Source organism: Balaenoptera physalus (genome assembly GCF_965194825.1).
Source record: "Balaenoptera physalus genome assembly, chromosome: 20".
Taxonomy (NCBI): domain Eukaryota; kingdom Metazoa; phylum Chordata; class Mammalia; order Artiodactyla; family Balaenopteridae; genus Balaenoptera; species Balaenoptera physalus.
In genome coordinates, this window is record NC_138901.1 from 20,339,434 (window position 1) to 20,355,001 (window position 15,568).

The following is a 15,568-nucleotide window of genomic DNA, read 5'->3' on the forward strand; positions in this document are numbered from 1 at the left end:
TCCCTCCGCCCCACCCTGCGGGCCCTCCCCCATCCTAACACTCGCTCCCGCCCCGGCCGGGAGGTGGCTCTGGCGCCCGCCGCCCCCGCCTCGGGCCTCACCCGGCCCGCGGGGCTGGGTATCCGCGGCAGGTGCACTTCCCGCGGCCGGGCCGCCTCCCACCTGGCCCCGCAGGTCCTCGATGGTCTTGAAGTAGTGGCTGTAGTCGCGGGCGGACCCGGGCCCCTGCTTCTGGTACCAGTCGCGGATCTTCACCTCCAAGTCGTCGTTGGCCTCCTCCAGGGCGCGCACCTTCTCCAGGTAGGAGGCCAGGCGGTCGTTGAGGTTCTGCATGGTGACCTTCTCGTTGCCCGCCAGCAGCCCGTCGGAGCCGGCCAGGGCGCCCGCATAGCCGCCGCCGTAGCCCCCGGAGGAGGACGAGGACACGAAGCGGGCGGAGGACACCGACACGCCGCGGCCACCCGAGCCCCCGTGGATGCTGGGCGCGCGGAAGGCGCCTCCCGCCCCGAAGCGCACGGAGCCGCTGCCCAGACCCCCGAAGGACGAGGTGGCCGACGACTGGCGATAGCTGTAGGAAGTCATGGCGAAGGAGGACGCGGGCGACACCGGTCGGAGTGGCTGCAGTCGGCAAGAGGAGTGGCGAGGCCCTCACCTGGCGCCTTTTATGCCCGGGGTTGGGCGGGGGAGGGGGGACGGTGTCGGGCGGATATCTGAGGGCCCAGGAATTTGCAGGCTCCTGAGTGCAAATACGGGCGCTCTCCCCATTGGTCAGTTCCTGGCGGCTCTGCTTCCGACTCTCCCCTCCCAGGGGCCAGAGGCTCCTGCCCTCCGGAGAGCTGCCCCACACCAGCCCACGCCGACGCCCAGCCGCACACCCCGCTGGCACACTCGTTCGGATCTTCACCCCGACCACACGCACACTTAGATATCCCCGCAATTCACATTGCTGGCCCTCCCCCATTAAGATTACCCAGAGTTTGACACCCCCCAGGAATTATAGTTTTTCTGAGAGTACACGCCGAGACGTCAGCCCCCCCAGTGATCCCTCACTCAGAGTCCCCCCATCATATTCTGAGCCCCTTCCTTGTGATCAAAATTAACCCCCCCAAAGTACATTCACCTGATTCCTACGCCCCACTGGGAATTACAGCCTCTCAGAACCTGCCCCTTGGGGATCACCCACACCCTGACCCCCCCTCAGTCCCCCACATGAGGTGCTCTGAGCTGCAACTTCCCAGGCCTCCTGAGACAAAGCCGCCCCACCCTGCTGTGGCCATACAAAGCCCCAAGGTGACAATAGGCTCCTGGGAACAGCTGCTGGGAGGGGTTCTGCAGCTGGACTGTAAAAGGCACCTTCAGAATCCCGAGCTCAAGCCAGAACCCCACCTGGGAGCTGAACCCCCGACTCAGTACTCTCACCAACCATCCACCCACGCTGCCCCCCCCCCAACCAGGACAACCCTCTACCCTCCAACCCCAAAAGCATGCATTCGACACAGACTTACTGAAGTGATGCTGTAGTGAGGCATCTGAGCCTAAGGGAGGCGAGTAACTCGCCCATGAGACTTTTAGCACCTGCCGCCCAGAGACAGGATGGAATCCCTCCCTCCTGTGAGCATCTCCAAGGAGGGTGTCAGAGGCTGAATCCTCCTGTGCCTAGCAGTCCTGTCCCAGTACACGGATGAATGACTGGATTGCTAGGGAGGGCGCCCACACACAACGTGGCGAGTTTCGATGATAGAGGAAGGAGTCCCTCCGCTCCACACACAACCCCCAGCCCCGTTCTTCATCCAGCTCAGTAATTCCACCCACCTTTTTGATCGCCTTGGAGGCCCCCCTGCCAGACACCGCAGGGCCCTGAAGCAGCCTCACCCCGGTTCCTGTCCGCAGGGACCTCACCCCTCCTCAGAACTGTCCCCACAGTTCCTTTGCATCCTTATGTCAGAGCAGCCACCAAATCTCAGGACAGAGGCCCGGTGCCCTTCAGACAGGGTGGTAGGGAGATGGGTCAGTTACTCTCGGTTTCCTGTGAAATCTTAGGCCTCCTCTCTGCATATTATCACCTGGGTCACCTGTGGCTAGATGAAGACTTGTCCCCAGCCTCTGAAACCTGTCCCCAATAAACTGTCTTCTGGCCACCAATTGATCCAGGAACAGGGGCAGCAAACCCCCCCTACACACACACATACACACACACACACACACACACACACCCATAACCCACCAGGAGCAGCCCCAGAGCCACTAGGAAGGCCAGCCTGAGGCTGTTTAAACTAGTGAATCAGACCTGCAAGTGGGTCCTGGGGCTCCAAGGGGGAAGAAGACTCAAGGCTGGCCCTGAAAGCAGGGTGTGGCTGGGCCTTCACAAAGGTTGTAGCTGCCAGGGCTGATCTGACGTGAGTCACTATTTGGCCTTAAGGAGGAGACCTGCTCCTGGTCGGGGAAGGGGGAGATTGGCCAGAGAGTTGCTAGCACACCAAGCCCCAGCTGGAACCTCTGCTTCTGTGGCCTGATAGGAGAGTTTGGGAAGGGACTTTGCATTAGGAAACAAAGAATAGGACCAACAGTTCTCCTCCAAAGATTAACGGGTTGTGAGTTCACTAAACTTCAGAAGAGCTTAGAGTCCCAGCCCCCTACCCCAAAGCCATAAGACAATTGACTGCAGGGTAGTACCATTTGCAAAGCCTTTTCAGATCCCATTGGATCCCCACAGCAGACCAGTGGAAAAGGTATTCTTATGCCCATTTTACAGATGAGGAAACAGAAGCTTCGAGAGGGACAGCCAGGAGTGTCAGATTCTGGCTTCCAGCCTCTTAACCCTCAGCCCCATGGCCTGGGTTCCTGAGTGCAACAAAGGCTGCACTCTCCCTTCCAAGGAAGTCCCAGCTCCAAAACAACTCCTTTGGGTCTCTTTCCCCCCAAATCCTAGGCTAACTCCAAAGACAGTCCCCTGCTCCCACTCTGGCCAGAACGGTGCCTAGCACCTTCCACCATGAGTTGTGTGGCTTTTAAACACTTCTCTGGCACATCAAGAACTCAAGAGAACAAACTGTAAAGTCTGCCCCCCACCTCCACCCCCCACCCCCAGAGACAGAACTGAGGAATCAAGCTGCGGTTCCCATTCGGTAAACAGACTGCCCACGAGCAGAGTCCTTGATCTGCCTCTGGCTGAGTGAGGGCAAGAACCTGTAGAACCTGATCGGAGTAGCTTCTTTCCCAAGTCCTGATCTCCAGCCTGGTGATCCGCAGTCTGCAGAGGAGGGACACACAGGGTCAGGAGTGATGAGAAGGGAATGTTTGAGCATGAAGGGATCCCAGAGAGGAAACTGCCCAGCCTTCCCCCTCACCCCGCTTGTTGCTGCAGAGCCGCAGCCCCATGACATCCTTGTGGGAAAGGGGGGCCACTGTCAGATAGGATCAGAAACACTGCTGTCCCCACTCCCTTTTGGAAATTCACAATGCACGGTACTAAAGGCTGTGAAAACCTCAGTCCTTCATTTGTAAAACAGGGATAATAATCATAATAACAATCCTAGTTCCTGGAGTTGTTTCAGTGGTTAGATAGATGCTAATTAGATAGATAGTAATGTACTATTTAATAATAACAATGTAACACAATAAATACTTATCATTTGATGGTATATAATGTATTATATACATGTAAGTATTATATTATTATAAGTATTATTATTTAACTTCATTTAATCAGCAGTTCCAAAATATACTGGACCATGGCGTCTTTTGTCAGGTAATGCCTATTAATAATCCATATATCACAAGAAAAGCTGATCCAGTCCAAGGAAGCTCAGAGAGGTAAAGTGACTCGCCTGAGGTCACATGGCTAACTTGTGTCCAAGTCCCGAGGCCAACGGTTCTGTCTGCATCTCCACCTGGACCTACCCTAGAAGCTTCTTACACTAGAGCAAATGCAGATTGCAGTTCCCAGAGGGGAGAGATTCAAGGTAGGGAAGTTTTCATCATCCCTGAGGAAATGAAATAGTGGTTGGGGACCGCTGGAAAGAAGCGAGAGTCCTAGTCCCTGGGTAGAACGAAATGGTGTGACTATGACAATAAGGGCGACGATGATAACGATGACAAAGGTGATAATGATGACGAAGGTGATGATGATGACAGCCAGCATCTACTGGGCCAGCCTCTAGGTTAAACACTTTGTATACATTATCTCAACTAATCCTGTGACTTAAAGTATTATCATCCCCATTTTACAGACCAAAAAACTGAGGCTCAAAAAGGTTACTGACTTGACCAAAGTCACACAAATAAATAGTGGACCCAGGATTCAAGCCCAGATCTTTAACTCCCTAAAGCTGTAGTCCCAACCACTAACACTGTCCCTCCTCTCATGAGTTGGGGGTTAAGGTGACTTCTTCCACTGGTCTGGAGAAAGGGTCATCAAGTTGGGAAAGGCATAGTGTCACCTGCCAAGGTCCCAACTTGTCCTCCCTGCTTGGATACACAAGTATCTATTTGGTCAGTCAGTGGGTCATACAAACAAGATTCAAAGTTCAGCCTTGAAGAGGAGATGGGCTCGTGTATGTAAACAGAACAGAAGTCGTAAGCTGGAGGACAGAAAGGAAAAGGATGCAAGACTTCATGAACTTGCCTGTCATGTAAATTGGTAACCCTTACCTAAGCAACATCCCCTTCCTAAGGACCATCATCACATGATGCTCAGTTATCAATACTTTCTCACTCGCTCCTCCATTCAGCAAAAGTGTATCAAGTCCTATCCCCTATTTGCCAGGCAAGATGCTAGATGCTGGGATACAGAAGTAAAAACGAGCCTTTCCTGCCTCTAAGAAGCTGACAGTCTGGCAGGGGATTATAGAGACATTTCGTTTTGATTAAATGTGGTAGATTGAATACCCACATTAATCTTTGCACTTTCCTAAAACCCTGTTAAGCTGACAGTAAAGGACTATTTTAAAAGAATAAAAGAAGAGACAACAGAAGATGATAAATGGCCACGATAATTTTAAAGCTCGAAAATGGTAACTAAAAGCAGACAAGAGGAAGCTGAGACCTAGGGCTTGGGAGCATAGGGAGGGGACAGAAGAGGGGAGGGCAGGAAATCCACAGAAGCAAGAAGATTCTCAACACAAAACCCAGAAGCTCGGGAATTGGGGCACCAGGGACCCTGAAAGGAGAAGTAGAAGATGGGACTGTGAACAGGGCTAGCTAGAAGTTTCTATAAACAGCACCAAGTTAACTTGAAAGAATAGATGTACACTTATATGTATAACTGAATCACTCTGCTGTACACCTGAAACTAACACAACATTGTTAATCAACTATACTCCAATATAAAATAAAAATTAAAAAATAAAGTAGGAGTTGGGAAACTATGACCCATGGGCAAAAAAAAAAAAAAAACAGCACCAATTTCCCCTCTCAGATGCCCAGCCCAACTAAGGGCAACCAGGAGAAGATGGGAGATTCACTCTTCCCCATTAGACTGGAAAATTACAAAGTTTGATAACGTCAAGTGCTGGGGAAGATGTGGGCAAATGAACTCCCACAGACACATTAGTGGGAGGCAGGTTGCAGCTACCACTTTGCAGGGCCATTTGGCAGTGTCTTTCTTTAAAAAAAAATCCACACACCCTGCAAGCCCCAGTTCCACTCTTCTGCATTTACCCCAAAGAACCCTTGTTCATATATTCAGGGAGGCATATAAAAAGATACTCTCTGAAGCATTGTTTGTAATAAAGGAAAGATGGAAACAACAACAGGTAGGGGGACAGTTGAGTAAACTACGTAACATTCACATGATGTGAGAAGAATTAAATAGAATGAGTCATGTCAATATTTAGTGACATGAAGAATCTTAAAGAACCAGTTGCTGGGTAAAATAAAAGCAGCGGGAGAGCAATACACATAATTAATGCTGGCATACACTTAAAAGATGATATTTCTACAAGTACATATGAATATGCACATAAGCACATAAATAAGGAAGGAAACACACCAGACTGACAACAGAGATTTCCTTGGAGGGAAGCTGATTGAAGGATAGTAGTCAGGGGAACCCAGGCTTGTCTCTGCTATTCTAATTTTTACAACAAGAATGTATTTACGTATTACTAGTTAATTAAAAATGATTAATTGCTAATTAAAAATAATTTCTTAGGAAACACTATATGATGGACATTTAGAACTGGCCACATTTAATACAGTAAATCCCTCTTCCCCTCCCCGTACCCACAACACCGACCTCTGTGTCCCCACTCATACACTCTGACATTCTAGTCTTGGGTTAGGAAAGGAGAGAGGAAGTTTTGGAAAGAGGAGCGGTAGATATGGGGAGAAAAGAGCCCCCCACAAAAGGTTTCTAGGCTCCTGCCCCTACCCCTGGGTCCTTTGCTCTGATTTTCCCTCTTTATGAAGCAAGAGGGTGAGAAGGGAAAAGAAGAGAAGGCGACAGAACTTTTCTTTTCTTTTTTCTTTTTTTTTTTGGCCACACCACGTGGCATGCATCATCTTAGTTCCCCTACCAGGGATCGAACCCATGCCCCCTGCAGTGGAAGCACGGAGTCTTATCCACTGGACCACCAGGAAATCCCATGACAGAACATTTCAAGAGGGACTTGGAAAGAGTCTGAGTGCAGGAGGGCTCCTTCAGCTCGGATGACTTGGACCCGGGGGTTGGGGGGGAGGTCCCTTCTGTTCTGGTTCCCCAAGGATTGGAAACCTTAGGAATACCCGGTGTCACCCTCTGGTGGGGACCTGGGGGTTCCCACGACGGGCAGCCAGCCTCCCCAGGTAGTGCACGTGGACGGGTGAGCTGGAGCTGGAGTGACCCCCGCCTGAGCCTGCCACCAACAGCCACCTTGAGAGCACATGGGAGACATTTGTGGGGGAGTTTCTAGGGGTGCTGGAGGGAGTAGCCACTCCATGGGCCACCGTTCTGAAGCTGTTGAGTCAGGCTTCCCTGGTGGCGCAGTGGTTAAGAATCGGCCGGCCAGTGCAGGGGACACAGGTTCGAGCTCTGGTCCGGGAAGATCCCACATGCCGCGGAGCAACTAAGCCCATGCACCACAACTACTGAGCCTGTGCTCTAGAGCCCGTGAGCCACAACTACTGAGCCCATGTGCCGCATCTACTGAAACCCGTGTGCTCTAGAGCCCATGCTCCGCAACAAGAGAAGCCATCGCAATGAGAGGCCCCCACACAGCAACGAAGGGTAGCCCCCACTCCCCGCAACTAGAGAAAGCCCCCATGCAGCAACGAAGACCCAACGTAGCCAAAAAAAATCATAAACAAAAAATAAAAATAAATTTATTTTTTTTAAAAAAATATATATATATAAAACTATTGAGCCAGTAGGCATGTGGACCTCAAACAAATCAGTATAATCGGGTGTGTGGGTGCCGGGAATTCCCACGCAGGAGTGGGCGGGCGGGGAGGGGGGCAAAGAGAGGGAGCCCTCATTTCTGCCTGGGAGCGAGATGTTTCACAGAGGCACCACCCTCGAGCAAGAGGCTGAAAGACCTTTTGGTGTTTATCAGGCAGGAGGTCCTGGGAGAGTGGGATCACTGGGGCCAACTCGGGGGCCATTGGACATTCAGTTCAGTTGGGGGCATGTGGGGGAGGGGCGAAGCCAGGGAAGAAGTCACAGGGGCTGTAAATCTCAGCCAAGGAGTTGATTTATCCTGAAGATAGTGGAAAGTCATTTCAACCAGGGATGTGATGTGGTCAATTTCATATTTTAGAAATTGCCGTGGGTTCTACGTGTTGAATGAGTTGGTCGGATGAGCGAGGCATGGCCAGAGGTGGGGAGACCAGGTTAGGTCTGTTGAGATAGTCCCCGTTGGGGATAAAGAGGGCCTGGACTTAGTCCTAGGATTGATGATGTAGAGTAAAGGATGGAGACAAGAAATGGCTGGCCATGCTGTGGAGCGGCTTGCTCAGGCCAGGTGGGTGGTGTCACGGGGACCGAGGCCGGCGGTGGGGTGGGAGCTCCCCCCGACCCAAGTCCGGCTCCCTCTGCAGCAACTCATTGCTGTCACTTCCCACAAGTGGGGACCCAGGGAAGGTGGGACACAGCAGGCTGGCCCAGGATGACCCCAGGTGTTCCTCTTAGAGTCCCCAGGGGAGGAAAAACCAGCCTGACCGGAACGGGGACCAAGCATGGGGGAAGGGAGGGAGCGCTGAGTCCTGGGGAACTGCCCCAGGTCCAGACCAGGGGGGGAGGGAGAGGGTCAGCCTCCCCCCAAGTGCCACATTCCACGCCCCAGGGAGACAGGACTGGCCTCTCCCTGCCCTGTCCCTCCCTCGGGGCTGAGTGTACGTGACCAGGTTCAGCTCCTCTCCATACAAGCAGGGCCCTGGCCGGCCTCTTAGCCAGGGGTACCTCTCTCTGCCTCTGCCCTGATTCTGGGCTACTTGGGCCCCATTTAGAGTCCTGCGCCAAACCTCGGCCAGTACCACGTGAGCTGGGGCATGGGGAGGGCCAGACACAGGACAGAGAGAAAGAAAAATGTCCCGTGTCTGCCCTGATTTCCTAGAGCCCACCGTGGTCCCCTGAGTGGTCTTCTGCTAACTTCCCTCCCACCGGCATCCTCAAGGGAACCGGCGCTTCCTCCCTCAGGGGCAGAGGCTCTAGGATGTGGGATCCTTTCCATTTCAAAACTGATCTGATCCTCTGAACCCTACAGAGCCCTTGCTGACCTCCCCACAGCAAGGTTCCTGTCCGGGAACTGAAACTGTCTTCCTGAAAATCAGGTGTGGTTCCTGGACTCAAGCTATCTCAGCATTTTCACCAAACACCTGCTGTGCACCAGAGGCTGACCCGAGGCCGTGAGGGCCACATCCCTGCCCTCCAGGAGGGGAGCAGGCCCTTCCTCAGACCTGACGCATTGTCCCTTCTCACCTGCCTCCTTTACCTGGATGCCAGTAACTCTAGTCCCTCTTTCAGCGCCCAGCTTGGCCATCACCTCCTCTGGGACGTCCGCCTGAGCCACTCAGGCTGGGCCAGTTTTTCCCAGCCTCCCCGGCCCCAGCCCCCGGATTCGCCCCATCACATGCCCTGGCTCTGTCTCCCCAGCTAGACAGAGCTTCCCCTCCTCATCTAGCCCCAGGCCAACACCAGCACACGAGTAAATGCTTAATAATTATTTGCTGGAGAAGCTGAAGAAAAAGGGAGAAGACCTTTTTTGTTTTCATTCGACCCATAATTACAGATCACCCTCTATGTGCCAGTCACCTTCTAGACTCTGGGCTTCTAGAACAAAACAGTCAAAACCTCCCTGCCCTCCTGAGCTTTCATGCTGGGTTTCTGCCAGCTTTCACACTGGCAGACAGTGTGATTCTAGGAGTGAGGGGCACACGGGGAGAAGCAAAGAAGGGAAGGAGTGAAGGGCGTTGGGGGGGGGGGGCGTGGAAGAGAGGACCCTGAGGAGGTGGCACATGGACAGAGACCTGAGGGAGGCAAAGGAGCCTCCAGATCCCTGGGGACTGGGCTGAGGGCACAGCAGAGGCAGACTCCCTGAGGAAGAATGCCCGGAGCTGAGAGGCATGTGCCAGGGGCGAGTGTGCAGGAGGCGAGTCCTGGAGGAGGCCAGGCACACAGGTCGGCAGTCTTACTAGGGAGCTGGGCTTTATTCTGAGAGTAAAGGGGCTTTGATTCGAGGAGCCCTGGGATCCCTGTGGCCGCTCTCCAGATCACAGACCAGGAGCCAACGGAGGAAGCTGGAGATCTGATAAGAGACTCTGACAAAAGTCCAGGCGAGAGAAGCTGGGGGCTGGATCCAAGGAGATGTGAGAGGTTGGTGAGAAGTGGCCTGACGTGGGGCGTATCCTGACACAGAGCCTACGGATGGAGCTGATGGAGTCACGAGGAGCACGAGGGAAGGAGAGGAATCTAGAATGGCTCCTAGCCTGGGGCCTGAGCCTGGCATGTGCACTGCAGTCAGAGGACTGGTCTGGAGCCGTGGCTTATCCGATTCCGCCCCCCAGAAGGTCAGTGGTCACCCCCCAGGGTCATCCCTGGATCTGCTTTGGATGAAGTCCAGAAATAGGTTCTAACTGGGTTCTACTCACCAAGCACTCCCTGTGCGCACGTCTGCCAGCGCTGATGCCCACTGAGGGAGGGGGAAAGACAAAGGCTGTGTCCACACAGGCCCTGCCCACTCGGAGCCCACAGTCAGGGCCAGGAGTACGGAGGTGACTTCTGACCAGAACCTGCGTTTTCCAAAATCTCAACAGAGCAACAGTGAACATGTATCACCTCTATAATCTGGGACGGAAGGTGTTTACGTATTTTCAATTCTGACTTGCCCTAGGCTTCAGTGGCCTCAATCTGGCAAGTGCGGCCCAGCAGACTGGGAGAGGGGTGATGAGGTTGGCCAAGCTCCTGGAAAAACAGCTACCTCCCCAGGGAGGAGGGCAGATGGAAGGGTGTGTGTTGGGGGGCGAGGGGGGGGTACATTCTTGAGAGCAGCCGGAATTCCGAGCCCTCTGGAGACAGAATGCTGAGCCTTGACCCTCCTGGCCCTTCCTGGCTCCTCTCGGCTCTTCCTGGCCCCTCCTGGCTCCAGCCGGCTGCAGGATAAACATTCATTAAGTAGAAACCGCAAAGAATCCCAGAACAAGGCGGGCTGCCAGAAGCTGGGAACAAAGGAGGGCTCCAGGTCTGGGGTGTGCTGGGGGAGAAGCCCTTTGCCCAGAGAAAGAACGACTGAGGCCCCGTCCTCTGCCAGGGGCCTGGTATCCAAGGGGCGTTTTGGTCAACCTACAGTCGATTGGGAGGGAAAATGCGCCCCGCCCCAGACAAACACACACACACACACCATTAATGGAGGACGAAACCTCACTGGCTCCCTTGGGTGCTTCACTGCCATTCCAGGCAGGACCTATGGGATGCCAGCGCCAGCCCTCACCGGGGCACCCAAGCACCAGGCCTGAGGCCTCCCAGCCGCCACCAGGGAAGCTCGGGGAATCAGCTCTGGAGCCCCAGGGCCAGGAAGCCTTCCAGCCACCCCGGCCTGAGCCCCAGCCCTCTCCAGTGGAATGTGCTGGGGTTGAGGGGGGGCGGGGACTTCCTTTGCAGGCCTGGTCTGGGATTAGGGCAGGGGCCTGAGGAGACCAGAACATGCAGCGAAGACATCAATCCTAGCTCAGTAAACACACAGAGAGGTCCCCGGCGGGCAGAAACCCAACCAACACCTTCAGGCAGAGATCCGTATCTGGGGTTTCGGAAGAAAGGGTTTGAGCCCGGGAGGGGGAGGGGAGGCCCCGGGAACGCGGAACTTGCCGATCCTGCCGGGCCCACTTTACCTTGTCCTCACCGGCATCTTGACCACTAAGAAATACGGTAAACCTCCGCTGCAGGCCCAGCAAGAGGACTCAGATGAAACTCCTACACCTGTAGGACGGGAGGGCGGAAACTTCCGCACCCCGAGGTTTTCACGTCTGGCCTGAGGAGCCCTCCGCAGAGATGCCAACTGAGCAGACCTTTGCTGACCACACACACTCACACACATTCACACACACTCACACACTCATACATACACACTCATTCACTCACTCTCACACAGGTGTGCACACACTCGCTCACTCACACACCTGTACATATGCACACGTGCACATGCTCTCACACCCTCCACACTCAATTGCGTGCTCACACATACACTCACACTTACACACACTCACATGCTCACTGTCACATGCATACACACTCATTCACTCACACACGTGCACACACTCCCCACACTCATATAGTCACGCACTCACATGCTCACACATACACACACACACTTACACACTCACATTCCTCCATCCAAAGCAGCTCTGCTCTCACTGGTTTCGCACAGCCAGCTTCCTGTAAGGTTTTGCTTGAGCAGAGGATTGTCCCTCTTCTAAAGCTCAACGACTGGCACTTTCACCCAACTCCATCAGTTTGTAGGTCAGGAGACAGAGACAGGAGAGAGACTTGCCCTCCCTGAGGTCACACAGCTGGTTTCCCTCAGCTGAACTGAGACCAGCAGGCAGGTGCCCTGGAACCAAACTGTCTGCCCCCAGGGGAAGATCTGAGCTCACGGAAGAGAAAGAGGTTAACACTGCAGGCTCCTGACAAGAGCAGGTGACAGGCCAGGGGCAGAGGAGGGACACGTACAGAGGACTGCGGGAGCTCAGGGAAGGAAAGCCGCTGTGTGAGGCCTGGGGTGAGCAGGGAGGCACCCCTGGAGGAGGCGGAGTGAGCAGAGCCCAGGGTGAGCAGAGTGACGACACCAAGGTGGCAGATGGGTGGAAAGTTCCAGAAAGGATGCTGTAAAAACAGCCCAAATGTATTGAGTCCTTACTACATGCCTGGCTCTGTTCAAGTATGTAGCAAACTGACTTGTTTCAATCATAAAAGCTCCCCTGTGCTGTAGATACTGTTGCAAACAGCAATATCCCCATTTTACCAACTAGGAAACTGAGGGCCCACGCAGGGATGGTGGCCATGTCACATCCAATCCTCCTATTGGTGTTACAAGCTATCGGCTATTGAAAGCTCTCCCTGTGCCAGGCACTGTTCATTACATATGATTTCTATTTATCTTGCACAAGCTCTCTGAGGTTGATGCTGTTAGCCCCATTTCAGAGATGGGGAAACTGAGGTTCTGAAATGTTAAGTAACTGGCCTTGGATGACATGGCCTTAAAATAAATAGTGGATCCATGAATCAAACCCAGGCCACATTTTATAGGGGAGGAAACTGAAGCTCGGGGCGGTGAAGCAACTGGACCAGGCTAATGAGTAGCCTTTCACTACAGAATTTGTGGGAACAACCAAGGGGAAATATTGGCAAGCTATATCATGAACCCACGGCCAATAGCCTTAAGACATTTAGAGTTCCTACAAATAACCAAGTAAGAGATCAACAACCCAGGAGGAAAAAAGAGCCAAGCATGTGAGCAAAGAGTTCCCAGAATATATATATATATATATAATATATCTCAGGATATACAAATTGCATTTAGACATATGAAAATGTTCAACCTCGCTCACGATAAGAGAAATGCAAATTTAGACTATCATGATTTCTCATTTTTTACATGTCAGATTGGTAAAGATGAAAAGGGTTGATAACTTACTATTTGTTGGGCATATGGGGAGCTGAACAATCCACCCATTGTTGATAGCAGGAAAATCAGTATAAAATCTATGAACAGTGATTTCCAACTTCCATCAAAATTTTAGATATAGTTCTTTGACCCATCAACTTCTCTTACAGGTATTTATCTTTCGGGTGTATTTTTGCACACATGCAAAATGACATGATGTACTAGGATGTTCATTGCAGCGTTATTTATAATAGCAAAAGGTGGAAACATCTACATATCCATTATATGATACCTCTATACAATACAATACTGTGCAACCATCAAAAAGAATGAGGCAGCTCTACATGGGACTGATAGGAAAGATTTTCCAAATACTTAGATGAAAAGTAAGATTGCAGAGCAAAGAATATCGTTTGCTACCCTTTGTATGTGTGCTCCAGGGAAGAACTTGAACACACGTATATTTGTATATGCACAGGATAGCTCTAGAAAAACACACAAGAAAGTGACGGCAAGGAATGCTTCCTGGGAGGGGAGCTAGGAGACTGGATTCAAAGGATGCAGGAAGACTAACATTTTGTTGTCTATCCTTCGTACTTTTAAATTTTGTACTATATTGTGCATGTAGCACCTCTTCCGAAAGCTACATATAAAATACATTTGTGAAAAAAAAACAAACTTGGGCTTTCAGACCCGCCAAGAAATTTGGATGGCCTGGGACCCCAAGCCTGGGCCCAGCAGGGCCTCAAGACTTCAGCCACTCTGGATCTCCGTGGCTGCAGGTGGCCTCCCTGACCTGTGTCCAGAGCCACGCCCAGAAAGTATCATTCACTGCCTCACTCATTTGTCTGCCACGCATGTGCTCTGAGCCAGGCCCTGCGCCAGGTGCAGAATACAGAGCGAGATGAAAGAGACCCAGGCCCAGCCGCTGGCCAGCTCCCTGTAGAGTGGGCAAGGTGGAGGCGAAGCAAAGAATATCTGTACAAATAACTACGGGGCAGAGGCTAAGCAGTTTAGTGCAGCAGTTAAGATTAATGAGTGACTGTGTAGTAGGCCAGTGACAAGCTGGCCTTTGAAACGAGCCACACCTCAGTTTATGAACTACTCATTAGCCTGGTCCAGTTGTTTCACCGCCCTGAGCTTCAGTTTCCTCCCTTATAAAATGTGGCCTGGGTTTGATTCATGGATCCACTATTTATTTTAAGCCCATGTCATCCAAGGCCAGTTACTTAACATTTCAGAACCTCAGTTTCCCCGTCTCTGAAATGGGGCTAACGGCACCAACCTCAGAGGGCTTGTGCGAGATAAATAAAAATCATACGTAATGAACAGTGCCTGGCATAGGGAGAGCCTTCAACAGCCGATAGCTTGTAACACCAATAGGAGGATTGGATGTGACATGGCCACCATCCCTGTGTGGACGGCCGCTCAGCAGGTGCTGATTTTTGTCAGTGAATGCAGGGCATTCAGGAGCTGGGAGCGGTTCAGTGTGGCTACGGAGTAAAGTTGGAGGCGTGGAGGCTGGGGAAGGTCATGGAGGGGAGCAAAGTCCAGACCCACACTTCCACGGGGGAGAGAGTGGTACCGATTCTAAAGCCGTCAGCTGCGGGGGTCACATGGGTGGGAGGGGAGCAGGCTAAATGGAGAACAGTCACTGAGGGACAATTACAAAGGCCAAACTGGCCATGACTGGTACCTCAATAAAGCAGGGGAATGAAAGCTAAACAGTGACTCGAACCGGTACCCACAGGGCCCGCCCCAGCCCCACCATCCCTCTGGGGCAGTGTTTGCCCCCTCATCTCAGAGGCCAACTATGTGGATTTGGAAATGGAGCAGGCATTTCAGCTTTTCCAGGCCTATTCCCCAAAACCACACCTTCCTGCAACCAGACGCCAGGTGCCGGCAGGAGCTGCTTATGTCCTCAGGCTCCCACCTCTGCTCCGCCATCCCCTCCGCCTGCGGTGTCCTTGCCCTCGGCCATCAGAGCTCGAACCCTACCCTTTCTCCAGTGCCCGATGTGATAGGCAGATAGTGACCCTCCAGAGATGTACAAATCCTAATCTCCGGGACCCGCGACTATGTATCTCACATGGCAAAAAGGGAGTCTGCGAATGTGATTAAGTTAAAGACCTTGAGATGGAGACATTATCCTGGATCATCTAAATGGGCTCAGTGCAATCACAAGGGTCCTTATAAGAGGGAAGCAAGATGGTCAAAATCAGAGACAGGAGATGTGACCACAGAAACAGAGGTTGGAGTGATGCACACTGAAGAAGGAAGGGGCCACAAGCCAAGGAAAGCAAGTGGCCTCTAAAAGCTGGAAAAGGCAAGGAAACAGATTCTCTCCTAAAACCTCCAGAAGGAACACCGTTCTGCTGACACCTTGATTTTAGCCCATAAGACCCATTTCAGACTTCGGACCGTTAGAACTATAAGATACTAAGATTGTGTTGTTTTAAGACACTAAGTTTGAGGTAGCTTTTTCGAGCAGAAATAGG

At 52.4% G+C, this 15,568-nt stretch overlaps 1 protein-coding gene across 2 annotated transcripts in view; it reads right to left on the reverse strand.

Moving 5' to 3' along the window:
- Positions 1-15,568, reverse strand: part of LOC309650753 (keratin, type I cytoskeletal 19) — a 101,039-nt gene that overhangs the window by 2,830 nt on the left and 82,641 nt on the right. The window contains exon 1 of one of the 2 annotated variants that reach the window (XM_082442502.1): positions 163-664. The exons of the other annotated variant lie outside the window; for it this stretch is intronic. Coding sequence (XP_082298628.1) covers positions 163-582 — 420 coding nt within the window. The 5' untranslated portion in view covers positions 583-664. Of the gene's footprint in view, positions 1-162; positions 665-15,568 lie in introns of those variants that run through there. 2 annotated transcript variants of the gene reach the window in all.